This window comes from Plutella xylostella, chromosome 4 (assembly GCF_932276165.1).
Source record: "Plutella xylostella chromosome 4, ilPluXylo3.1, whole genome shotgun sequence".
In the NCBI taxonomy this organism is placed as follows: Eukaryota; Metazoa; Arthropoda; class Insecta; order Lepidoptera; family Plutellidae; genus Plutella; species Plutella xylostella.
This window is the reverse complement of record NC_063984.1, coordinates 11,695,586-11,721,768: the sequence shown is the minus strand read 5'-3', so window position 1 is coordinate 11,721,768 and position 26,183 is coordinate 11,695,586. Positions and strand designations below refer to the sequence as shown.

Sequence of the window (26,183 nt, the reverse complement as noted above, 5' to 3'; positions counted from 1 at the left end):
TGGTAGCACTGGTAGCCTGATGTACATTGTCTGTGGGTAGGTAATCCATCCTTTGCGGATTTAATTTGATGGTGGGGGCACTGCCGTGCCCACAGATATGTGATTATGAAATTATTTAAGCAGTTATACTGTACCTATCTAGAAAACTGGACCAAAATTTAAAAATTTTACTCAAGTTGGTGGGGGCACTACCGTGCCCCCAAATATTTTAGTTTTTCCTTGATTCATACACCAAACACTACTTATATTCCTTTGCGGATTTAATTTGCATGACGGGAATTTTTTGCTCGATTTGGCAGGGTCACTACCGTGCGCCTATATTTACTTGGTGGGGGCACTGCCGTGCCCCCAGATATGTGATTATGAAATTATTTAAGCAGTTATGTACCTATCTAGAAAACTGGACCAAAATTGAAAGATTTCACTCGAGTTGATGGGGGCACTACCGTGCCCCCAAATATTTTAGTTTTTCCTTGATTAATACACCAAACACTACTTATATTCCAAATTTGAAGCTTCTAGGTCTGCTAGAAGTGCCTTAGAATTTTTATGATCGGTGAGTGAGTGAGTGAGTGAGTCAGTCAGTGACAAAATTAAGAAACTTTGACCCGTTATTATTCTTAAACTAATGTTTCAAATTTAATGAAATTTGAAATATACCGTATATTTACAATGCCTGCATGGTTATTGAAAATTCAGTCTTCTGGTTTTATCCACAACGAAGTTACAGGGGGTCGAAAATGGCCTGAATTGCTTCGAGAAAAGGATGGTACGGCCGTGCCGCTTTTTTGCTCGACTTGGTGGGGGCACCCCCCAGATGATAAGATTGTCCTTCACCAAACATAATTGTTTTATTTAAGACTACTTGTAGGAAGCGGTACGGGTAATTAGAACGACGGCTAATAGTGCACTGATTTATTTCGCACCAAGAGGCGGCGGGGGGCGCAGCCCGCGCAACTAGATCTAACTTACATATCTACCCACATACATTATGTATACATATACAACATCCCTCCCCCAATAGTTCTTTAACAAGAATAATAAACTAACACAATAATTAAAGAAATCTTTTATAGTTAATGGGACGCCTGTCTCTTAAAATCATATGACGGGATGGCGCGGCCTCCGGGCTGGAGTTCTCGTCAGGCGTGTCGTAATTGGGACTGGCTGGTCTCGGTGATGCAGCCGCTGCGGCCCCGGCTGGGGCGGCCGGCCCCGGCGGCGGCGGCGGCGGCGAGGCGGCACTCTCCGTCCCCTCCCCGCGCGAGCAGCTGGCGCTCTGGCTGTGGCCAGCCTCTGCCTCGATCTGCTGACTCATCACGTCAGGCACTACGTCTACGTCCCAACTCCAGCCCTCTTCTAACGGAGCTTCATACCGTTTTACTTGATTTTTATGTCGACTTATAACGCAGTTCAGTGCCGGCACAAAAATGTCAAACATGACTTTCCCTTTTAAACTGTTAACAGTTCCCAACAACCACTTAAAATTATTTTTAGAAATAAAAACTTTCGTTAGGACAGAATCGCCTACAGCAAAGTCAGGTCTCTTTCTGCCACCATATTGTTCACACTGTAAGGACTGTTTACGAGCAACTATATTAGTAAGTTCGGTGACCGAGGGCGATGAAGATGGATTCCCGTCTAGTAAATCCAATCTACTCCTTAACTTGTGACCGTAAACTAGTTCCGCCGGTGACTTCTCTGTTGTACTGTGCTTCGAATTTCGGTAATCAAACAAAAATTTGTTAATTTTATTATCTAAGTTTGACAGATTGCCATCGCTTATCAGAATTGTTTTAAGGCCCCTTTTGACTATTTTTACCGAGCTCTCGGCTTGGCCATTACTCGAGGGGTGATAAACTGGGGAAAACAGATGGACAATACCATTTAATTCACAAAACCTCTTAAAACGATCTGAAGAGAAAGCTGTGCCGTTATCGCTCACCAAAATTTTAGGTATTCCTGCCCTCGAGAAGAAATTACATAATTTCCCTATTACAGCTTCCGATGATGAACCCGTTTTCATACTAAACACTTCTACCCATTTAGAAAAAGCGTCGACTACGATTAAATATGTTTTATCGTTAAACGGTCCCAGGAAATCAATGTGAATTCTCTCAAAAACCGCTGAGGGATAGGGCCAGGGCGCGAGGGGCGCGCGGGGCGGCGCGGGGCGGAGCTGCGCGCACACTGCGCACGCGCCGGCCACTCGCTCCAGCGCGGCGTCGATGCCAGGGAACCACAGCCGTCCGCGGGCCTCCGCCTTCATTTTCACAATACCAAAATGTGACTGGTGAAGTTCGTTCAAAATTTTTTCCCGCAACACACTTGGAATAACAATTTTATGGCCTCTCAATAAAATACCATTTTCATATGAAAGCTGGTTGCGACACAAAAAATATGGTTTTAGAGCAACATCATTTACTTTACGCGGCCAACCTTTAGTCACGTAATGTGTAACTTTAACTAATGTGTCATCCGTAGCCGTAGCTTCACGCAAGAGGGCCTTGGTCACGGGCAAATCTCCATCCAGAATGAAGTTAATGTAAGCGGTGCGATCCTCGCCCGCCGCCTCTGCCCCACCCTCGGTAATCGGCAGCGTACAACGAGATAAGAAGTCCGCGCTGTTATCAGCGCTTCGGACATACTCTATTTCATAATTATACGCCGCTAAAAACATAGCATACCGCTGTAACCTATTGGCCGATACCTCAGGGACGCCTTTGTGCGATCCGAAAATCGAAATCAACGGTTTATGGTCGGTTCTCAACACGAATGGCTCCGCCCGCCCGTATAAATATTGGTGGAACCGTCTCACACCAAACACGATTGCAGTCGCCTCTTTCTGAATTTGTGAGTAATTCTTTTCAGCCGCTGATAAAGAGCGTGACGCATAACAAACCGGTCGCTCCTGCCCGTCACTATCAACTTGAGAAAGTATCGCACCTAATCCATTAGGGCCGGCGTCCACAGTCAAAATAATTTTAGCATTTTGATTAAAATGAGCTAGCACTTTTTCAGACGATAATACCTCTTTAATTTTCTCAAATGCCTTTTGTTGATCCTCTAACCATGCCCACTTTGTATCTTTATTCAGAAGATAATACAGAGGACTAAGAATGCTAGAAGCATCTTTAACAAAATTTCTGTAGTAATTTGTTAGGCCCAAAAATGACTGGAGTTGATTTACATTTGTCGGCACCGGTGCTTTTAATATCGCTTCAACTTTTGATTTCGACTTTCTAATGCCATTTTTATCAATCACGTATCCTAAATACGTTATCTCATCCTTGAAAAATTGACATTTTTCTTTTTTCAAGGTAAGACCTGCCTGTTCAAGTCGATTTAAAACGATTTTAAGCCTCATTAGATGTTCTTCTTTACTTTTACCTGTGATACAGATATCGTCTAAAAAACATAAAACCCCATCTAAATCGGAAACCAACCCGTGCATGACCTTTTGAAAAATAGCCGGAGCACTAGAAAGCCCAAAAACTAACCGTGTATACTTAAAAAGGCCCCTGTGAGTGTTTATGCAGGTTAAGTTTTGTGTTTCATCCTCATCTGATAGTAAAATTTGTCCATAAGCCATTGATAAATCGAGCTTACTAAATTGTTGGCCCCCATGCAGCTTAGAAAAAAGATCCTCGACGGTTGGAAGAGGATATTTTTCAATAAGTAAGCGCTTATTCAATGTTGCTGAGTAATCAGCGCAAATTCTTACATCCCCGTTTGATTTTAAGACGGGCACTATTGGCGAAGCATATTCAGAATATTCTACCGGTTTTAAAATCCCGAGTTCTAAGAGACGATCTATTTCCTTATTTATTTTCTCTTTGAGAGCAAAAGCTACAGGCCGTGATTTGATAAAAATAGGTTTTGCATCAGGTTTTAAATGTAGCCTAACCTTATGTTTCTGAAAACAACCTAGGTTATCTGAGAAAACTGACGGGAACTCAGAAACTAAAGTTTCCTCTACGCTATTATCAGTTGAAACGTAATTAACCGGTGCAAATTCTAATTTAAATTTACTAATAAAGTCCCGGCCTAACAATGGCGGGCCTCCCTTTCGCACGACAAAAAAACTAAGCGTATGCGTTTGCCCTAAATAATTTACAGATAGGCATATAGATCCGAGTGTCTCAATCTTACTACCTGTATAAGTAGTAAGTTCCTTATTGTTTAACGATAACGGCACCGAGGAAAAATGTTTTTTGTAAGTACTTTCCGAAATCACCGTAACGGCAGAACCACTATCAATTTCAAATTCTAAAGAAATTCCATTTACGGAAATAAATTCTCGCATCGGACTACCATTAATACAACGAATATTAAAAAGTACATTACCATCATCGCCCTCGCTTACCGACGCTTCCTCGATTACATTCACTGACTGCACTTGGCACATCCTACGTAAATGCCCTTTACGCCCGCACTTTTTACATTTAAAATTTACGAAACGACACTGAGCCGCTGTATGGCTTTTATAACCACAGACTGAGCACCGATCCACACTGGTGGTCTTCTTCTGGCTCTCGATGCTGAACACCGAGGCGCCTGCGAGTGCGAGGCTCGCGGCGGCGGCGGCGGGCCCGGGGCGCCCCAGGCCGGCCGCGGCGCCTGCCCGCGCGCACCGCACACTCTCCGCCAGCTCCACCGCCTTGCTCAGCGACAGCTCCTTCACGTCCTGCGCGAACAGCTTGTCACGCTCGGGCCCGGCCGCCATGCCCATGACGAACCGGTCGAGCAGTGACTCCTCCAGATTATTGAATCCACAATGGGCGGCCAGCCCTCGTAACCTGGCCGCCCACTGCGAGTGACCTTCATTTAACGCCTGCGTGGCCGCATAGAAGTTAAAACGTTCGGCGAAACCGCACCGTTTGGGAGTAAAATGTTTATCTAACAAACTTATTATTTCTTCAAACGTTAATTCTTCTAACTTTTTCGGCAACGCCAAGTCACTCGCGAGTTTATAAGTTGATTCCGTGAGCGCACTAAGTAAGATGGCGCGTCGCTTCACACCCGCCTTGTCCGAATCCACATTAATCTCGTTTGCAATGAGCCACTGTGACAATCGGTTCCTGTAAGTGTCCCAGTCTTGACTCTGGTGGTCAAAAGTAGACAGGAAACCAAATTGTACACCCGACATTATGCGCGTTTGGTCCGTTCGTCGCCACGTGTTTTATTTAAGACTACTTGTAGGAAGCGGTACGGGTAATTAGAACGACGGCTAATAGTGCACTGATTTATTTCGCACCAAGAGGCGGCGGGGGGCGCAGCCCGCGCAACTAGATCTAACTTACATATCTACCCACATACATTATGTATACATATACAACAATAATCAATTTCAAATATCATCCAATATTTAATTATTTAGTCTGTGTAAAATGTGCTGCTATAAATTTATAAAATTCCAAGCATTGAACACACTTGAGTGCCAACATTTCTCATTTAAACGAGTAGCATTTCCAATCAACAGATAGAATCGTGAAGTCATGATAAACTCTCACTTTATTCCTTGTCATCCAGGCTATACTGGCGAGAAATGCAACGCCTGCACTCCAGACTACAAGCCCACCATCACCGGCGACTGCGAGCCATGCGACTGTGACCCTTACGGCTCTCTCTCCCAGCACTGTGATGAGAGCGGCAAGTGTCTGTGTCAAGACTTCGCGACCGGAGACAAGTGTGATAAGTGCAGAGATAGATCTGCGTTCATGGATAATGGAGGATGTTCGCGTGAGTAGTTTTTGTGATTATAATTATTATGTAATAAGGCTTAGGCCCTGTTTCACAATGTCTGGATAGTGGCTACCTGATGGATAAAGGACAAGCTGTTTTATGCTGCTCTATAATTATGTTTTAGACATTGACAGCAAGTATTTTATCGCACGGGTAACAGCCCCAGGTGACGATTGTATGATGATAAAACCTGTAACACTTTCTGCACCAATCTAATTAGCATTTCTTCATTCTAGAATTTAGGTCTTTTTTATATAAGTATATTAAAAATTTGGTACCTATTTTATAAAAAATAGGTCTTTAAATAATGTAACTTTTGTTCCAGCCTGTGACAACTGCAGCCAGACGCTTCTGCACACAATATCGCACATCAACAGCGAACGAAAATCCAAAGCGGACCCGACGGAGCTACGTCGCCTCCCGAAGCCTTACCCCGCCCTCTTACAATTCTCTTCCAACTGCTCCCACTTGTATAACCAGTTGCCTCTACTTAGGGAGTATAAGGAAGGTTCTAGAAGACTCGGGGAGGAGTTGGAGGAAGTGTGGGGGAGGGGAGAGGAGGTGAAGGGGAGGGTGGAAGCGCAGCGGGAGTTGGCGTTGTTGAATGATAAGGCGGCTAATTATTTGAGTGTGGAGAGTATGACTGGTGAGTTCAGGGTATAAACTATTTAATAAGGTTTAAAACGTGCTAGATTAGAGGCAAATGGGCTGGTCTCTCGAAGAGCTGCTAACGAGAAATGACTTATCCTTGGCTCTACAGCAATGTATCTTAAAAGCTTCTCACATTCACATCACCCACTATCAGACACTTATTTGTGCTTAAGTTATGAGGGCTTCTTTGATTTAATGTGTTGATCTAGTGTCAAACAAAGGACCTATATCTTTCCAGCGATTCTTATATCTTACTTACTCCTTTGTTATGCTTCCACAAATGTCTAGAATACGTATTAATCCTTCACCGCAACCAACTGACTTGATAACTAAACCCCCAATTATCTATCTCCCAGGCTTAGAAGACGTGCTTACCCTCCGCCGCCGCATCGCAGAGCAAGTGTCCTTACTAGACGACTTCGCGCAAGGAGAGCGGCACGTCAGCGCGCACCGCGCCCTGCGCCACGCCGCGCACCTGCTGGCTGTCATCAAGGGCGTGAGCTTGGAGACCAGGGCGGCGGCGGCTAGGGATGTGTTGGATAAGGTAAGCTTTATGCAGAGACAGCAGAAACACAATGTTAGTTATAGATAGTTAAAGTAGAATGGATTGGTGTGGTAAGGCTTACTGCTGACCTTGCTAGATGACTTTGTTCAGGAAGAGCGATATCGAGCCTTCGCCACGCCGCGCACCTGCTGGCTGTCATCAAGGGCGTGAGCTTGGAGACCAGGGCGGCTGCGGCTAAAGATGTGTTGGATAAGGTAATGAGACAGAAGAAACGGAAGGTTATGGAGATGTGATGGAAAGGGTTACTGTTGGGGCTATCTATCCCAGCAGTATTGATCGTTTGTGTCATGTATGATGCAGCTTCTAACTTTATGTCCGTATTGTGACAAAAAATATATATTTAATGTCCTAATCTACATGGCTGACCGGCAAACCCTCCCAGTTTGGATTCGACTACCTTTGATCCTCTCAAGAGAGTGTTCACCAATATTTTTATTTACAGGCGACATCACAATCAACATCAATCCAAGAGCACGACTACCAGATATCGTCCACTCTCTCCCGCTTGCAAGCGCTCCAATCAGCGCTGTCCGTTTGGTCGGCGAAGTTGGATGACGTGTCGCGATTGGCCGAGCGCGTGTGGGATGCGGGGGATACGGTGACGGCGGTTGGTCAGCGGGTCAGACCGAAGTTGGTGGAGATTAGGGACCTTGGACTCAGGTGTCGGCTGGTGCTTGAGGTTAGTGGGTTTATTTATTGTGATTCTGTTTGTTTTGATGTTGCTGTTTTGAGTGGGAAGTCTGGTATACATACATATAAGGAGCCGATATAGCAATCAACAAGGATTACTTACTCATATTTCTTCTTACAAGACAAACAGCTCACCATATTACCATTTATTTGCATGTACATATGTATATCTAACTCAACTCATTTCCCCAGGACATATCAACAGCCTCGACCCACAACCTGACATCCCAGCTGATCTCCAGCCTCCACCAATCAGACACGCTATCCCGGGACTTCCCCGCGGCCACGGCGGAGCTGACGGCCCTCGCCGCCGCGGCCGAGGAGAAGGAGGGCATCCTGTATAACCTGACACCGGTGTATAGGGACAAGTATCTGATGGCTGTGGAGAAACATGTCGCTGAGTTGGGGGAGAAGGCGAAGGTTTATAAGAGGTGAGGGAAAGTCATTTTGACTCAATAACCGAATCTCATCATCTCACCAATCTCATTCAACCAAAGCCTTGAAATGTCAAATATAAGTACAGTTCTCCCATATTAATAATGCGCATGCAAATCTTCGCAAACTGTCGTATTCCCGGAAACACCCGAATCAGTGCCTTAAACAAAGCACTTGCATTTTGATCCTTGTTCGAAAGAAATAGTAGTCAATATCATGTGACACATAATCGAAAACAATTTGGGCGGTCGGTGGCTGTCACCGATCAGTCAAGGGTCTCAAGGTCAAGATCAATATTACTTTTGTGGAATTATAAAGAGCTGCAATTACACATCGTTCTTGTTATTTTTTTCAAATGTGAATTTAATTTCAACTTTAATTATTTTTGACGATGCCATATTATGAGGCACATTTAAGAATAAAATATGCGTCACATTGATAGACTTCACTTTGCCAATAAAGCAACACCCAAAAGACCAAGTTTGTAATTGTAATATTATTGTGAATGATCAGCGCTGTAAATACTTTTGAACTGAGATTTTAATGTAAACATTTTTATTAATGTGAAATAATCAGTGCTGTAAATACTTTTGAACTGAGATTTCAATTTTTTTATATAAACCTGTGTTTGAAATCCATTTCTCCTTATAATATAAACCTTGTGTTATTCAAACCTTCTTTCATCCATCTTTACATCAGCTTCAGTAAGACACTTGAAAAGTACCTACCTACTGTAACATTTTCGAAGTAAATTTCAATATTATGGAATATTATGAATTATCGAATCAAATTTCGTTACTGATAAATCAATTATCTCTTTTAGCACCAATTACATAATTCTACTAAAATTTCATGAAGAAAATGCACTTAACCACTCTAAATACATAATAGTTTTCTAACGCTCGGGAATACGACCGTTGCCGAACAATGACGAAGATTTCTATGTGCATTATCAATTTTGGGGAACTGTAATTGTCTTGATCGCCCCCTTTGCAAATGAGGACTAGAATGTTTCTCTGGCGAGCTAGAGTCGTAAAAATTATATCGACACCTTACATACCAACCTGACATTCCTTAACTGGGCAAAGTTTTGAAAACACTCTCATTACTCATTCATATTTCTTAACTCTTGACCTAACACCCCTTCCCCTCAACAGTCTATTCGCGGGCACCCGCTCCTTCGCCTCCGCGGGTCTGGGCGCCGCCCGCGCCTGGGCGGACGTGGGCGCCGCCCTGGCCGCCGCCGCCACCGCCGCCACCAGCGCGCTGACCCACGCCACCCTCGCCACTAAACTGGCACGGGGACCTAAACCACTAGTCAGTGTGGCTGAGGAAGCGAAGCTGGCGTCTAGCAGGCTGGTTGGCAAGGGAGAGGAGACTTTGAAGAGGGCTGAAGGTAATTTAATTCGTCACCTTAAATCGTAAACCGCCTAACTCCACTTTTTGGCGAAAATGACTTTTTGGTATCATTAGAAGCGTCTTTTCACGGCGCATCTTTTCGTATTACTCGTAAATCGATAAAAAAACTTAGCTCTGAGCAAATTAAATTTTCGTTTTCCTCCTAACTCGAAGTCATGATTTTTAAAAAATAAAACCTCGTAACTCCTCCTACTCCCATACAATGAGCGATGTAGGTGGGAGTGGACGTACGTTTTTGCAATAAAACTATATTTTTGACTTTGTTTTTAATACTACATAAATAAATTATAGTAGGTACTTAACATTCTTATTGAACAATTTATAGTTAAATTTTGCTATTTTTTAGCAATATTATGTTCTTAAATTAAAAGTTACGCGTAAACAAATTATTTTGTATATTTTTGTTGGAGTCAGCACTTAACTACAACATACTTATCTTCTGCTTCTTTCTCCTGCCCTCTTGCCAGTTTAGCTGGGGTCGGGCCTCCTCGTACTTCGGCGCCTGGATATTCTATCCCGGGTTGTCGATGTGGTCAGGTTTTGGGCTTTCATCTCCTTCTCGATATTGGACCACCATGTGGCTTGTGATGTGCATGGCTTTCTTTACCGCGTAGTCATCTTCAACATACTAATGTAGTTTTTTTTGCAAACAAGGCAGGACGGCTGCTGCAACTCGTTGCTGACGAATCCTTGGCTTCTGCAACCAGTCCCATCACAGTCATTCTCTTCGACTTGACAAGAGTCCCACAAGGTGCTCCTTGGAGGGCAATAGATTGCACGGCACCCGTATAGAGGCGATGGGTTCATTTGCGAGGACCCCCAGATTTGGAAGTAGCCTGCGCACTGCATGGCATACAGATCACCAACTGCTTTTTGAGCCCGGGGAACTAACATCCTGAAATGATCCTCGAATGACCAGCAACTATCTACGACTAGGCTGTGGTAGCACATGTGCCGTTCTATACCAATATGAACATCACTAACACGAATTTGTAGGGTGTCAGGAGGAGCGCTGTTTTAAGGCCTATGTGGTGGATTATGCCAAACAAGGCCACTTTCGTCTTTGGGATGTCATCCTCGAAGGATGTTCTCTCAGCCACCTTCTGTGTGTCATCAGCAGAATGCATTTAGCACAATGCATTCTGCTGATGCCGTTTGCGAGCTTGATTTGCAGGACAGTGTTGAATGCCAAGTTCCATTGCAGAGTTGTCCAATACCGACCTCTGTGAAACTCCACAACTGACCTCCTTCTGCAAAAATAAACTCTCTCTGATCGGGTACTTAATGTACCAGTTGGACCTCTGACTATTTGCTGGAGGTAGGAAGGCAACAGATGGTATTCAAGAGTAGCCCTAAAGGTTCCCCAAAGTATAGAGTTGAACGCGTACACCATGTTTAAACTACCTAACACCCCGTGGTTCACATCCTGCTCCGACAAACGAACGTAGAAGTACTTCTACTTATACGTATTATATTGTATCCGCTATCGATTGTGCATTTCATAAGCCAAACTGACAATCCAAAAGGTGAAGACCGTTCAGCCAGGGGGTGTCACTAAATTAAAGAGCTTGTCAGCCTCTTACAGCAGTCGGATGGGTTGGTACACAGAAGAAGAATCTGCAGGACTGCTTTCTTTCTTCAGGAGCTTTAACTTGGACTCTTTCCAGTCAGTGGAGACCTCACTTACACTCATGCTGCGGTTCAACAGACAGATAAACTGTCTGTACAAACCAGCTCTGAGGGCAAGCAGCGGAGACACACGGTCTGGTATGCCATCGGGGCTAGGAACAGTCTTTAGCGCCCCGTTCCTACTTTCAATCCGTCACTTCTTGCTCGTCAGATGATGATCACAGCGTACCGCCACCAGGTTACCACCAGGGTTTCAACGGCGACAGCGGGAGCATGGACGCAGCCTGCCTAGTACTGATTTATGTTTTCTACTGCTTATAAAGATGATTGCTGATTACATAATCATTTTATTAAGTACATCAATAATACTCGAAATTCGAAGTAATAGGAAAAGGTAGGGAGATTTATCTATATTTGAATAGCGTAAGTCCATCAAAGAGAAAAGTATTTTACATAATTGTAGTCCGAAAAACTCGTATTTCCAGGAAAAACACGTACCTCCAATAATAGTATTCACATAGAGATTGGGAAAAGATCGTAAGTCCATTTTATGTATAAAGCGATAAAAATAGCAAATTTTTCATAACGCCGTTGAATTCGCAACCACTTTTTTATTCTAGTAACAAAAAAACATTAGGGGGTATCCTAAGTAGAAGTACAAAATAAACAGTTTTTTTTGTCTCCTGTAAAATTTGCTCGCGCGGAGTTAGGCGGTTTACGATTTAAGGTGACGTTATAATAGCGTATCCATTGTTTTCCTTTGATTCCGGGATAAAAGCAGGCTTATAGATCCTGTCTGGGTGTTTTACCAGTAGGTAAGCTGTATGCTGGTTAGCTAGTTTTACCGCAATCTTTGGCGTTATTATGAATGCAGCTCAATGTCCAATGAAGGAACAGACAAAAATTTCTGGTCAGAAGAATTATTCTCTTATCCAAAACTTCCAGTTTAAAACTTCTAGGTATTTGTGCTCAAAAACGGGTTGTCTTATTATAACCGAGAGACATGTAAATGTCAGGGACCGAATCTGAATCACATCTCAATTGAACTATACCCCCCATACTCATAGCTGTCTTTCCAAAAATAACAACCCCTCTCTTTCCAACAGAGCTCTCCACAAAACTACAACAACTCACCCGCTCGCTCTCCCTGGTGCCGGTGACGCTGGGCGGCGCGGGCTGGGCGGAGCGGCGCCTCGCCCCGCGCCCCGCGCCGCCGCCCGCCGCCACCGCCGCCGCCGCCGCCGCTGCCGCCAGGCAGGCCGCTGCGAGTAGAGCGCTGTATGATCATGCTTCTGAGGTTAGTTTATATCGAGATCTTCACGGCACACTACAATCAGTCGCTATTATCCTTTCATCACCAAAAATGATGCGAAAAGGTGAAAATTCTTGGTAATATTGCGGAGAAGTTCCATAGTAAGTGTGATGTCAATGAAACAAGCAGTAATCGCTAACTAACTTTATTATAACTATACGGTACCCACATACAATGATATCCAAATACCCCACATATGTCCCCCCTTTTATAAGTTTACATAAACTACTAAGTACTAATACAAACTATAACTAACCAAATACATTTTAATCTATTTCTAATATTTTATGCCTAATCGATCGTTGGTATGCGCGCTGTGTGCACGCGGTGGCTCCCAGCGGAGGCGGAGGCGGAGTGAGGCCGGTGGCCGCAGCCCCCGCGGGCTCCGCGCGGCCCTGGGCCTCGGGGCCTGGTGCCTCGCTGCGCGTGTCGCCCTCCGCATCCACCCCCGCAGTGGCCGAGCGCGACTCGACATCGCCGCCATCTGACTCAAGCAAAGTACCGTCTGAACCCGCACTACCAGTACTAGTACGCGACAAGGAATATTTATGCTTATTGTGCACCGAAATGACCTGGTCCTGATGTCGACGCCATTCTGCGCCCTTCCCGACATCCACTGTATACGAAACCGGACCCGTTTTCGCTGTCACTCGACCCTCGACCCATTTATCTCCCCTCTGTGAATAGTCACGTGCAAGAACTGACTCACCGACCTGAAAGTCAGCGGCGCGGCCGCCGGCAGCCGCCACCTGCTGGTCCTGGCGCGCGCGCACGGCGGCGGCGGCGGCGGCGGCCCCGCCCGGGCGCAGCGCGTCCAGCCGGCCCCGCAGCCTGCGCCCGCACAGTGCCACCGCCGGGGCCACCCCCGTAGTCGCGTGCTCACAGTTTCTATAGTTAAACAAAAATTTGTCCAAAGCGATCGTAATGTCTTCGCTTTCAAATACCGCCCTTTTAATACATTTTTTAATAGTTTTTACCGCATTCTCCGCTTCCCCATTACCTTGCGGTCGATATGGCGCCGATGTCGTGTGTTTGATACAATTCTTTAAACAATAAATAATAAATAATCTTTATTGAGAACAAGCAGAGTAAACATAAAACATGAAAACCCTGACTCCCAAACTAGGTAACCCTGTATCTTGAGAGTCAGTGCCTTCCCATTCAATGAACATTTTTATAAATAACAGAAGTAGTGAAGATTGAACATAGGAAAATGAACATAAAGATTGATAATGATATAATTTTGTAAGTATATAGAAGAAAATATGAAATTACAATCAAAAATTTACATCAGTTGGAAAAGGTATAACTATATAAAAAAAAAGTGAATCGGTAAGTACAACTAAATCTAACATGCATGTTGTATGTGAACGTGAGTGCGAGTGTGTGTGTGTGTGTGTGTGTGTGTGTGTGTGCGTGTTTGTGTGTTGTGAGTGTGTGTGCGTGTATGTGTGTTGTGAGTGTGTGTGTGTTGTGTATTTGTGCATGTGAGTGTGTGTGTGTGTGTGTGTGTGTGTGTGTGTGTGTATCAAGGTGTGGTTATGAAATATACGTTTTAAAATCGTCTGACAAAAACGGCGGCCCGTTGTCTGTAACCAATTGCGCAGGCAAACCAAATCGTGCAAAAATAGACCTTAATGCCTTCACAGTGAAACTAGCTGTGGTACTTGACATTTGTACTACTTCTATCCATTTTGAGTGGGCATCCACCACAACTAGGAAGCGTTTGCCGGCACAATCAGCGAAATCAGCGTGTAGGCGCTGCCAGGGGTGCTGCGGGAACTCCCAGGGGTGCAGCGGCGCGGGCGCGGGCGCGTCCCGCACGGAGCGGCACGCCTCGCACGCGCGGCACAGCTCCTCGATGTCTCGGTCTATATTCGGCCAATATACATACCCGCGAGCAATGTTTTTCATTTTATTCATTCCTAAGTGACCTTCGTGGATTTCCTGCAGCACCTTGCGTCGTAATGACAACGGAATAACAATTCTATATTTATACAATAAACAACCCTGATTCACAAATATATTGTTTTTCCTATCAAAAAACTCTTTTTCTCCCTCTTTACAATCAGCCGCGGAAACAGGCCAGCCTAATGTTACATAAGACACAATTTTACAAAGAGTTGGGTCTTTTTCAGTTTCTTTAACAACATCTTGAAAATTTACTGGCAATATTTCTCCCACCAAAAATATATAATCAATTGTTTGTGCAGTGGGGAGCCGCCGCTCGTACGGTAACGGTAGTCTCGACAATGCATCCGCGGGACCATTGTCTTGTGACTTCACAAACTCGACCTTATAGTCATAGCCGGCCAGCCGCGCCACCCACCGCTGCAGCCTGCTCGCCGCTGTCTGCTGAATGCCATGTTTGTCCCCAAATATGTATGTCAACGGCTTATGATCCGTCCGGAGCACAAACTTTCGACCAAATAAGTATTGGTGATGTTTCGTTATACCATAGAAGATGGCTAAAGCCTCTTTGTCTAATTGGCTGTAATGTTTCTCGGCATCATTTAGCGTGCGCGAGGCGCAGCTGACCGGGCGCTCCGACCCGTCCGGGAACACATGCGCCAGCACCGCGCCCACCCCGTACGAGCTGCTGTCCACCGACAGCACGAGCGGCCGCCCCTCCTCGTAGTGAGCTAGTACACAATCACTCAATAATGCACGTTTTGCATCTTCAAATGCCTTCTCGCATTGCGAACTCCAGGTCCAACGAACGTCCTTTTTTAAAAGTGCATGTAAAGGATGCAAAATAGTACTAAGGTTAGGTATAAATTTACCATAGTAATTTAATAACCCGAGAAAACTTTTTAATTGCGTGACGTAATTCGGCGTTGGTACTCTGGTTATCGCCTCGAGTTTGGATGGATCCGGATGTAATCCCTCCTTATCAATAATAAACCCTAGATAGGTTACACTTTTTTGTAGAAAACTACACTTAGATAACTTAACGGTTAAACCCATGTGACGTAATCGGTCGAGTACAGCCCTCAGATTGCGTAAGTGCTCCTCCCGGTCAGCCCCCGTGATACAGATATCGTCCAAGAACACCACCGTGCCCGGCAGCCCGTGCAGCGTCTCCTCCATTAATTTCTGAAACTTTTCCGGCACACAGGACAACCCGTACGGTGTACGTCTATACACAAATGTACCTATGTGTGTTGTTATCGCTGTGTACGGTTGTGAATCGTCATCTAACATAACTTGTTCATAAGCATGTCGAAGATCGATTTTTGTGTATTCTTCCCCGTTACTCAACTTAGCGAATAGCTCCTCGATCCGCGGTAACGGGTAAAAATCCCGTTTTAGCTTAGGGTTGATTGTTACTTTGTAATCCCCACAAATGCGTATATCCCCGTTCTCTTTGATGACGGGTACAATCGGAGTACCGAAGGTGGAATGCTCCACGCGGTAGATGGAGCCGTCCCGCTCGAGCCGCTCGAGTTCCCGCTCGACGCGCGCCCGCAGCGCCAGCGGCACGGGCCGCGCGCGCACGTACACACCGCTGCAATCTGAGAGCTCTAAACGAAATGATTTCTTACAAGTCCCTAACTTGTCAGTAAAAACCTCTGGATAATCTTTAGTTAGCCGGCTCACGAAAGGATCATCCACCAATTCATTCATAGTGATCTGTGTTACATTCAATGCTCGCAACCAATCTCTGCCTAGCAACGGTCTACCCCCACCTTTAATTACATATAATGACAAATTACTTGATTTGACGTCGTTAAATTCCACTGTTACAGAAATAAACCCTAAAGTATCAATTCGTGACCCGGCATAACTACGTAAAATTAAATTATCTGATTGTAAACTCTTATGCCCAAACAACTTCAAATAACAATCATAATTTATCGCCGAGATACGGCTCCCCGTATCAATTTCACAATCTAAGATGCAATTGTCAACTTTAAGCTTAATAAAATAGGGTTCATTACCTTGTGAAGTAATTTTAATGTGGTAGAATTCGTCATCCGAACACTCACTCATATAATTTTGACGTTTAACTGACCTTGCACTTTCCCGATAACGCACTTTATTGCACATCACCTTTAAGTGACCACGCTGGTTACACTCATCACAATTGTAATTTGCGAATTTGCACCGATCTGACCGGTGCGCCTTGCCGCACCTCCAGCAAGACTCGGGGGCGCGGTCGGGGGGGCGCGCGGAGCGTACGCCTGCGCCTGGTGCGCCCGCGCCGCCGCCCCCGCCGCCGCCCCGCCGCCCCCGCACTGCATGCAGGCCCTCGCCCGCCGCGCTGCCGCCGCCGCCGCCGCCGCCGCCACTCGTGCTGGCGACCTCCGCGTGCCTGTCTGCTGCCTCCAGCGCCAGAGCTAGCTCCACTGCCTTGTTGTAGTCGATCTCTTTCTCGGCAAAGATCCTTGACCTCATGACGTCACTTCCGAGACCCGACACAAATTGATCACGGAGATTTTCTTCTAGTTTGGTGCCAAAATTACACGTGACCGCCAAATGTTTTAAATGTTGAAGATATTCCGTGAGGGTTTCGCCGGCTCGCTGCCGCCTCTGACGGAACACATGCCTCTCCGCTATTTCCGAGCGTTGGGGCTCAAGATGGTCGGTCACGAGTTTCACCAATGTGTCGAATGATTTTGTCTCAGGGTCTTCAGGAGCACATAGGTCACACATCAATGCATAAGTCGCTTCGCCTACGACCGTTATCAGCATAGGTACTTGTAACTCGGCTTTTATCTCGTTCAGTAGGTTCTACCTTTTTTGGCATAAGATTTATTTGCCTAATCTCGTATTGCATAGTAACGTTTGGTCAAAGTCTCGTTACGCCGAAAATCGTATGGCATAAATCTCGTTTAGTAAAAAGTTATTTCGCATAACATTGTTTAGCCTAATAATGGTATGGCCAAATCTTGAATAGCCTAATAATGCTATGGCATAGGTTTATACAAAGTAATAATATTCGTTTGGCTTTAACTTTGTCGGAGCGTCTCCCTACATAGCGCAAACTGGTGCCTTGTATTGTTTCCGCTGTTTGGAAAACGCTCCGCTCCGCTTCGCTGCGCTCCGCTTTGGTTTTGATGAACATGTGCACCTAACACGCTCCTCCTCGCTTTGCTCGTCGTCGCAACTATTTTTAGGTTTCGATCTCATGGGGTTTGTAATAATTATATTGGTCGTTAACTTTTGATTTTTTGATCATACAATATCGTGATTTTCGGGTTGTAGGAGAAAAATATCACAATTTGTACATTTACTTCATACTTAATATATTATTTATTAAGATAACATTAGGAGAAACAAGATTATACATAGGTATAGACGAACATAAATTTGAGCAAACGAAACTTAGGTGTTTAAAGATTGTGCCTAAAGAGTTTTAGACGAAACGAGCCTTATGCCACATAAGTCTTGGCAAAGTGATGGTTCGGCCAAAAAAGTTTAGACCATACGAGTTATGCGAAATGAGTTTTGGTCAATAAAGATTATGCGAGATGAGCGGAACCCCGTTCAGTAAAATGAATTGTTTGACACGACGCACGTAGGCCGGCCATTGTTTGGAATTCAGATCGAATGGCTCAATTTTACCGATCGGCATTATTATCGTCACCTTTCCGACTATAACGTTAATAAAAGTACCGATTACACAACGAATCACTCTGATAACCACTTTTCACACGCGTATTTATTAATATTTGTTTATTTTTCACTCCCGTCGCCAGTGTGATGTCAATGAAACAAGCAGTAATCGCTAACTAACTTTATTATAACTATACGGTACCCACATACAATGATATCCAAATACCCCACAGTAAGTACCTATGTAGTAGCGTTAAAATTGAAAATAGCCACAGAATCCGAGAATCGCCTACTACTGCAAGGCTTACTTAAGCGTTATTCAAAGAATGCCGAAGAAGAAGTCATACACTTTCTAACGACTATACAATATATTTTGATGAAATCAATGTACTTATTGTGTACATATGTTGTTACAGATTCGCAGACAAACTCGGTACAACCTGCGGCGACAGCTGACAGAGCTGCAGAAGCACGGCGACTCGCAATTAGGAGCTGCGCAAGAGCACGGTAAAGAAACATTAACATCGGGCATTGACACACATAGATCGTCTCAAAATTGCATTGATTTTCTCCAGTTAATCATCATCACGACCCATCACGCCCCCACTGCTGGGGTACGAGTCTGCTTCCAGTGAAGGAAGGGTTTGCCCAGTTTGGTAGGGCCCAGTGCTTACGGGTTGATGGATCCCAACACAAGCAAACTTGTGGTGAGAGAGTTGTTAGTTAAGTGGGCAACCCGACTGTCAGATGTTTTCAAGCCGCCCGAAGGCCTCTGACTAGGCTTAACGACTGCTGCCGAAGCAGCAACCGGGACCCACGGCTTTTCGTGCCGTTCGAAGCATGGAAGCGTCCAGAAAAGAACCACTTAAAATTGGTCACCCATCCAATGGCTGACCGTGCCAGTTGTTGCTTAACCTCAGTGATCAGTTAAGATCACTGAAGCTATCTCGACTACCGACGCTTCTATCTTCTATCACCAGTCTGTTTCTTCCATTTCAAAATCAACACCATTTCCTCTCCAACAGTATCTCAAATCCGCGGCAACACACTGCTAGCAACGGAAGCGGCGGGCGCACTGGCGGCGGCGGCGGCGGCGCGCGCCTCCGAGCACCGGGCGGCTGATGTGAGGGTCCGCCCGTCTGTCACACAGCTGAAGGACATGATCGCCCGGGCGAAGCATGCCGCTGATGCTGTGAGTCTCATCATCATTGGAAAATAAAAATCATAATTTTTTATTCGTTGCAAAATGAAAACATTCTAAAATATTTTAAAGTAAAATTTAACTCAACTAAGCTCCTTTCATTTGCGAACAGGGGCACTAGGAAAATAACGGGTGCAAGTAACTCCATTTGCCACTAAATAAACGGATCTTTAATCTAATCATCAGCCAGAATATTATAAAGGGTTATATTTTGTTATGTAGTTGGAAGCACCTACAATGACTATGTGTTATAAACTTCTAAATCTAACCTATTTATCTTATTTATTTAGTTAATTAAAATATTCCTTTCCAGATACAAGTGTCCCTGACATCAAAGCCGGGTTCAGTGGGCTGCTCTCGCGCCTACCGTCTGCCGTCCTACTCTGCCTCGCTCACTCGCATATCTCTTGCCGTCTCTTTCGACAACGCAGTGAGAGACGGCACACTCCTCTCCCTCACTCCAGAAGAGGACTCAAGCTATATGAAGCTCTATGTCGAGGACGCAAGGCTGAAGTTGAAGTGGAGTTTGGGGGAAGATGAAGGGTTTCTGGAGCATAAAGAGGCGCTGGAAGCAACGCACGATGATGCTGATCACACCTCGTATAGGATTGAGATTAACAGGTATTTACTTATAAGAGTTTCATTTTATTAATTTCTCCTCAGGTATTCAGTCATTCTACTGATTGTCTTGTTAATATTCTTATCATATTAAAAATACAATTATTTTCACTATCATGATCATGATCCATGAGCTAGAATTTCTATCTAAACTAAATAAGTATGTAACTAATTTATTTCATTTTAGTTTCCATTCTACTTGCCAAAAGCTTTTCTCAACCCTACAATAAAACTTTCTCTCCGCAGAGTCTGGAACGTGGTAACCCTATCCCTCTCCCGGTCGGGCCACCCCCCCTCCTCCATCACCAACTCCACCCGGGGCGGGGTCACACTGGGCCGCTCGCGCGCCTGGCTGGGAGCCCCTGGAGCCCCGCTGCCGGCTTGTGCGCATGCGCTGTATTATGATGACAGGAGAGTGGGGCTGTGGAACTTTGTGGAACAGCCGGCCGAGGCGCAGTGTATGGGCTGTACGCAGAGGTAAGAAGAGTTTTCTAAAGCGTGTTTATGAAACACGGCAGAAGAAAGAACTCACGAAGAAAAAAGTTCCACAACACTGTGTTAGTCCAACGAGTGGTCTATAACGATGGAATAAAGATCCAATAAGATGGATTAGACTGGATTAGACCACATGATCTAACTCTTCCTTTTAGTTGTATCCCGGCTGATAAGCAAACTTTATGAAGTCTTTGACTAAGCATAACTCGCCAAGTCGCTTTAGTTGGTCACAGAGAAGCATCATAACTTGGTAATAAATTACCAAAATATATTTTCATTTTACAGGGTGTTGCAAAAAGGGTATACTAAGCCGAAACCTACATGTGCAGCATGTTATATCTAAGCCCGAAACAAAAATCAGAATTTGAAAATTCGCGAAAAAAAAAATTCATTTTCCATATAAACTTTGTTGGTCACGTGACTTTTTACTATTGAAAAAAAATCCAAATTCTGATTTCAGTCTCGGGTTTAGATATAACATGCTGCATATGTAGGATTCGGCTAGTAAATCAATTTTGCAACAACCTGTATATATTTTTCATGTTTGTCCCCCCAGATGGTACTCAGCGGCTCGCGACGGCGAGCCCAACCTGGTGTGGTTCAGCGGCGAAGGCTACGCGGAGCTGAGGAGGTCCAGCTTCCGCCCCGCCGACGCCCGCGCCTTCAGCCTGTCGCTCGTGTTCCGGACCAGGGATGACAACGCACTGCTGTTCATGGCTGTTGATGCTGCTAATGTGAGTACATATTAGTTTATGTTGGTTCTTCCTATATCACATTCCACGGGTAAAGACATCTGACAGAACCCTTATTACATTCAAATAAAGGGTAGTGTTTGTTTGTATCAGACGTCTTTCCCCCTAGAATGGGTATAGATCGTATACCCCCGCTTGCGACTGGGAGCCCAACCTGGCCATGTATCACGGCACGCTATTAAGACGTGACAAAAGTTCTCCGTCGCGCTCGCTCTTGAGGCTGCCCGGTTGAGTGAGCGCGATGCAAAACTCTTGTCACGTCTTAAATGCGCCGTGTACTAGCCCTCCTGGTGTGGTTCAGCGGCGAAGGCTACGCGGAGCTGAGGAGGTCGAGCTTCCGCCCCGCCGACGCCCGCGCCTTCAGCCTGTCGCTCGTGTTCCGGACCAGAGATGAAAATGCACTGCTGTTTATGGCTGTTGATGCTGCTAATGTGAGTGTTTGTGGGCCTTTGCTATGTAGTTATGATGTTGAAGAAGTCATTTTCGATATGTAAACCAACCATATTCATTAGCAACGTAGCGTTGCATATCTCTGGTGGAAAAACACCCTAAAGCTGTTTTCTTTTGTGGTGGCGCATTGTGTGGTAAATTTCAAAAGTACTCGTCCCCTTTTCTTCTCTTCTTGAGGTTTCTTGCACAAACGATTTCTGGTAAACTAGCAGGAGAAAAATAACTTATTAAGGCGAACTGCCAAGAGGTTGGAACAACATACAATAGATCGACCCGAATATAGGACGATACTGGATGCCTCTGATTAGGGATTACATTTATGATGATAATTATTGTTTGCATCCTACTCTAACCCCCACCCTCTCTTCCAGAACCGCTCAGTCTCATTATTCCTGCGCAACTGCCACGTAGTCTTCCTAGTCGAGTACGGGGTGTCCACGCTGCAGATCGCGGCGCGCGGGCGGCACTGCCACGGCCGCGCCGTGCACGTGCAGGCCATACGCGTGTTCGCGACCAACAAGCTGGAGAAAGGTGACACGATACTAGGACTATTACGTTTATCATCAGGTGACATGATACTAGGGGACTCATCACATTATCACGACACATCACTTCCCCACTGCTGGGCACGGGTCTCCTTCCAATGAAGGAAGGGTTTTAGGCCTAGTCCACCACGCTAAGGGGAGTATTTAGTCTTTAGTATCGATGTAGAGTATGTCAAGACCTTTACGTTGCTTTTCATAGTACTCAAACATCGTGTGTGGTAGCTTATCTATGTCATTACCCGCTTCTCCAGAGTACCCATCAGACCGCTCGGTGGGCATGCCCTGGGGTTTTTTTAACGTAAGCCAATCCTGGTTCTGTATTGTCGTGTATGTAATCCTTTTCTGGGAAGGTAGGCTTAGATTTATTTAATGTTACGTCAAGATCCTTTGTCAAAATCTGTTGTAGAGCAGGTTAGAGTATACAGAAAAACGTTTGTTTCCTGTTAAGCTACCTAATAAACTATCAATTAAAGCTTATCCACATCTTCATAGCATAACTCAAAACCAAACACTAACCTCTACCGCTCCCCAGGCAGTCTGCGCGTGAACGGCGAAGAGACCCTGGGCTCGCCCGACCCGCCCGTGCAGTCACCATCATCGCTCCCTGACCTCTCCTCATCAGTGTACTGGGTGGGGGGCGCTGCGCCCGGCGCGCCCCCCGCGCCGCCCCCGCTGCTCGGGTGTTTGGGGGCGCTAACGGTGGATAGAGAGGGGTATGATCTGATGGATACTCCGAATAGACATGGGTTGGAGCCGAATTGCGGGCCGAGGGTGAGTGATGATTTTGTGTAATATGCTTCTATTTTTACAGATAACTATATTGTTTTTTTTTTACTTAAGTAAGTATATAAAAAAAACATTTTACTATAGTGTAACAGTTAAATGACCTGACTGATTTGAAACCAACTTGCAAGTTTTAAATTCAACACCCCGAGTATGTACCTACTTACTCCTGTTATCGTTTAGTTTCCGTGGCATCACAACAACGTAACCTACGTACTTAGTATTAAGATCTAGTACCTTCTGTTACAACCACCCTATTGATATTGCTCTGTGGTTTTCCAAATACGCACCTGCACCAAGCTGATAGCCAAACACCTATTATCACTAACCCTTTCTTCAGACGCTCCGCTCAGCCACATCCACTGGTTCCGGCCACATAGAACTCCCCGCCCCCGCGTTCCGTCGCAAAGCGGCGCTAGGACTGTCCTTCAGAGCGCGCGCCCCCTCCGGGCTGCTGCTTTACCGCCCCCACTCGGGGCTGATAGCGCAGAACGATGTCGATGATGAAGATGATGGCGATGACAAGCATTACTTAGCTATTTCGCTCGTTGATGGTGAGTAAAAGCTTTATTAACCGTATAGAGTGTATATAGAATGCAAGAGAGCCATCGCGCTGCTGGTTGCTCCGCTATATGGTTATGTACTCTATTATGCGGTGGATAGAGTCTAGAATGCAAGGGAGCTATCGCGCACTGCCGGCTTGCTGCTTTACCGCCCCCACTCGGGGCTGATAGCGCAGAATGACGTCGATGATGAAGATGACGGCGATGACAAACATTACTTGGTCATTGCGCTGGTTAATGGTGAGTTCTGTTAAAATTGCAAACCTTACTCATCGCGACCCATCACGTCCCCACTGCTGGGCCACGGGTCTCCTACCGATAAAGCAAGGGTTTATACACCTTACCTACTATTAGCAACCAACAAAAAAAAACTTTAAAGTAAAGAACACTGCATAAAAAAGGCGTTCTTATTGCTTATAGCAATCTCCACCGGAAAACCTTTGAATGGAAGGGTTAGAAAGTATTAGTACCTAATCCTAGTAGGTAGTGACCCTCAATATTGCCCACTTTCAGCTTACTAAGCCCTTTCTTAACATCCTGTGCATTGCATGACGTTCGTTCGTTTTATGTAAAGCTCCAATCAAGGTAGCACTCTAGGTGCCAAGTCAAGTCAACTTGCCAGATAATAATGATGTATATGTTTGCAGGCGAGCTAGTAGTGGTGATATCGGCGGGTAAGAGCGAGCTGCGGCTGAGAGCCAACGGCACACGGCTAGACGACGGCCGATTACACACTATACGACTAGTCAGAGCTCACAAGCAGGTAAACTACACTGACATTCACGTTACTTGGCCAAAAATTGCGGCAGAGAAACCTGACCCCCATCAGAAGCATTGTTACTATGAGAGGGGGTCAGGTTTCTCTAAACAGAAGCTCAAGAGAAGAAAAGTAGTGGATGTTCAGCAATAGGTTAGTTATAACAAAATCTTCTGGTACCTAAAACTCTCGTTTCCCTTTTACTGTATTATTCTTAGCGTGTCCGGGACAAATACTAAAGCTGGTCTAGGGTTGTTCAATGTTCACTGTAGTGAAAGATTAAGTCAGTCAGATTAGCATCAGTAGCTGAGTGCTCAGGGTACACCGCTTGTATTTAGGTCACTCGATCGTGACATAAAATGCCGTCAATAACACCTCACACAGGCCACCTGAGTCCTAACAAAACAATAGCACTTATCCTTACCCTACTTCCAATCCACAGGTAGAGCTCTGGATCGACTCCGCCCGAACCCTCACCGGCACTCTCTCCGGGAACGCCCTGGCTGCCCGGGCGCGGGGGCTGTACCTGGCCGGGCTGCCCCCGGGGCTGCGGCCGCGGCTGCAGGGGGGTGAAGAGGTGGCGTGGGGCGCGTTTAGTGGCACGGTGGCGGACTTTATTGTGGATGGGAAGTGAGTATATAGACTGCATTGACACTGAGGAATGGCTACGAAACTATTCAGCTAATTTGAATAAAGCTACATTTATATAGTACTATAGGACTTTTTACCCGGATTGCGGGGGCTGTACCTGGCCGGGCTGCCCCCGGGGCTGCGGCCGCGGCTGCAGGGGGGTGACGGGGTCACGTGGGGCGGGTTTAGCGGGACGGTGGCGGATTTTATTGTGGATGGGAAGTGAGTATATAAACTACATTGAGGAAATGGGTGTTTGTATTGAATAAGCTACGAAAGTATTGAGCTAATTTAAACTAAGTATGTATATAATTATCACCATTACAAATAAGGCAATTTTTTATGAATGCTATTCCCGGATTTCCCATGGGAAACACCTTTAAACTCGACGAGATCGTTCAGTAAAGAGTATAACTATTTAACTATGTGGGGACACAAACATCACAATTTTACACTGTTAAAACAGGAAATGGTGTTTTAGCGAAAAGTTACCAAGTTCCACTTTTAACTATCGCTAATTTGAATTCGTTCTTTAGTCATTTGTTTTGTATACTTATAACTTACCTCTCATACCTCATCACTACTAACGTATACCAAACTTCCAGTTTAATAGGTCTCGATACAGCTGTGAACTGGGGCGGGGTGCGGCTGGGCCGCGCCGACAGCGAGCCCGAGAGCGAGCCGAGAACCGAACCCAGGGCCCTGCAGGCGCAGCCCGCCAAGCCCGCTCTTTGCACCAAGGTAACTATATACTATATACTTTGCAAAATATAGCAGGCACCTTATGACAGCGGCGAAATTCGGTAGTTCAAACCAACAAACTCACAATCAGCCTACGCATTTATTCAAACGATGGTTTGTGAGTTTGACAAGGTACAAAACTGTATAGCTACTGAAAATCTAACCATAACCGTACGAACCGTGTCTGTGTACACATACTAATAACTCCATCCCTCTCCCCCCACAGACAGAGTCATACACCGTAGAGCCGGGCGCGGTGCGGTTCGGCGACGCCCCGCACAGCCACCTGGTGCTGCGGCTGCCGGCGCGCCGCGAGCTGGCCGTGGCGCTGCAGCTGCGCACGTTCAGACACACCGCGCTGCTGCTGCTCGCCCCGGTATGTACTAGTGTAGTGTATACCCTACTACAGACAGAGTCCTACACGGTGGAGCCGCGAGCTGGCCGTGGCGCTGCAGCTGCGCACGTTCAGACACACCGCGCTGCTGCTGCTCGCCCCGGTATGTACTAGTGTAGTGTATACCCTACTACAGACAGAGTCCTACACGGTGGAGCCGCGAGCTGGCCGTGGCGCTGCAGCTGCGCACGTTCAGACACACCGCGCTGCTGCTGCTCGCCCCGGTATGTACTAGTGTAGTGTATACCC

The 26,183-nt window shown here is 45.7% G+C and overlaps 2 protein-coding genes across 2 annotated transcripts in view; one reads left to right on the top strand and one right to left on the bottom strand.

Moving 5' to 3' along the window:
• Positions 1-26,183, top strand: part of LOC105385580 (laminin subunit alpha-1) — a 158,809-nt gene that overhangs the window by 127,449 nt on the left and 5,177 nt on the right. Inside the window, exons 31-49 of the mRNA XM_048628025.1 lie at positions 5,533-5,742; positions 6,071-6,391; positions 6,753-6,940; positions 7,404-7,640; positions 7,844-8,082; positions 9,244-9,482; positions 12,241-12,431; positions 18,422-18,512; positions 19,031-19,197; positions 19,520-19,827; positions 20,071-20,301; positions 20,876-21,053; positions 21,893-22,052; positions 22,599-22,837; positions 23,190-23,403; positions 24,060-24,175; positions 24,612-24,799; positions 25,405-25,540; positions 25,767-25,916. Coding sequence (XP_048483982.1) covers positions 5,533-5,742; positions 6,071-6,391; positions 6,753-6,940; positions 7,404-7,640; positions 7,844-8,082; positions 9,244-9,482; positions 12,241-12,431; positions 18,422-18,512; positions 19,031-19,197; positions 19,520-19,827; positions 20,071-20,301; positions 20,876-21,053; positions 21,893-22,052; positions 22,599-22,837; positions 23,190-23,403; positions 24,060-24,175; positions 24,612-24,799; positions 25,405-25,540; positions 25,767-25,916 — 3,803 coding nt within the window. The remainder of the gene's footprint in view (positions 1-5,532; positions 5,743-6,070; positions 6,392-6,752; positions 6,941-7,403; positions 7,641-7,843; positions 8,083-9,243; positions 9,483-12,240; positions 12,432-18,421; positions 18,513-19,030; positions 19,198-19,519; positions 19,828-20,070; positions 20,302-20,875; positions 21,054-21,892; positions 22,053-22,598; positions 22,838-23,189; positions 23,404-24,059; positions 24,176-24,611; positions 24,800-25,404; positions 25,541-25,766; positions 25,917-26,183) is intronic.
• On the bottom strand, positions 1,512-5,348 carry LOC125490928. Its single transcript, XM_048631441.1, has 2 exons — positions 4,348-5,348; positions 1,512-1,579 (listed from the first exon to the last, which is right to left on the bottom strand). The coding sequence occupies exons 1-2, from the start codon at positions 5,147-5,149 to the stop codon at positions 1,566-1,568; spliced, it is 816 nt and encodes a 271-aa protein (XP_048487398.1). The 5' UTR covers positions 5,150-5,348; the 3' UTR covers positions 1,512-1,565.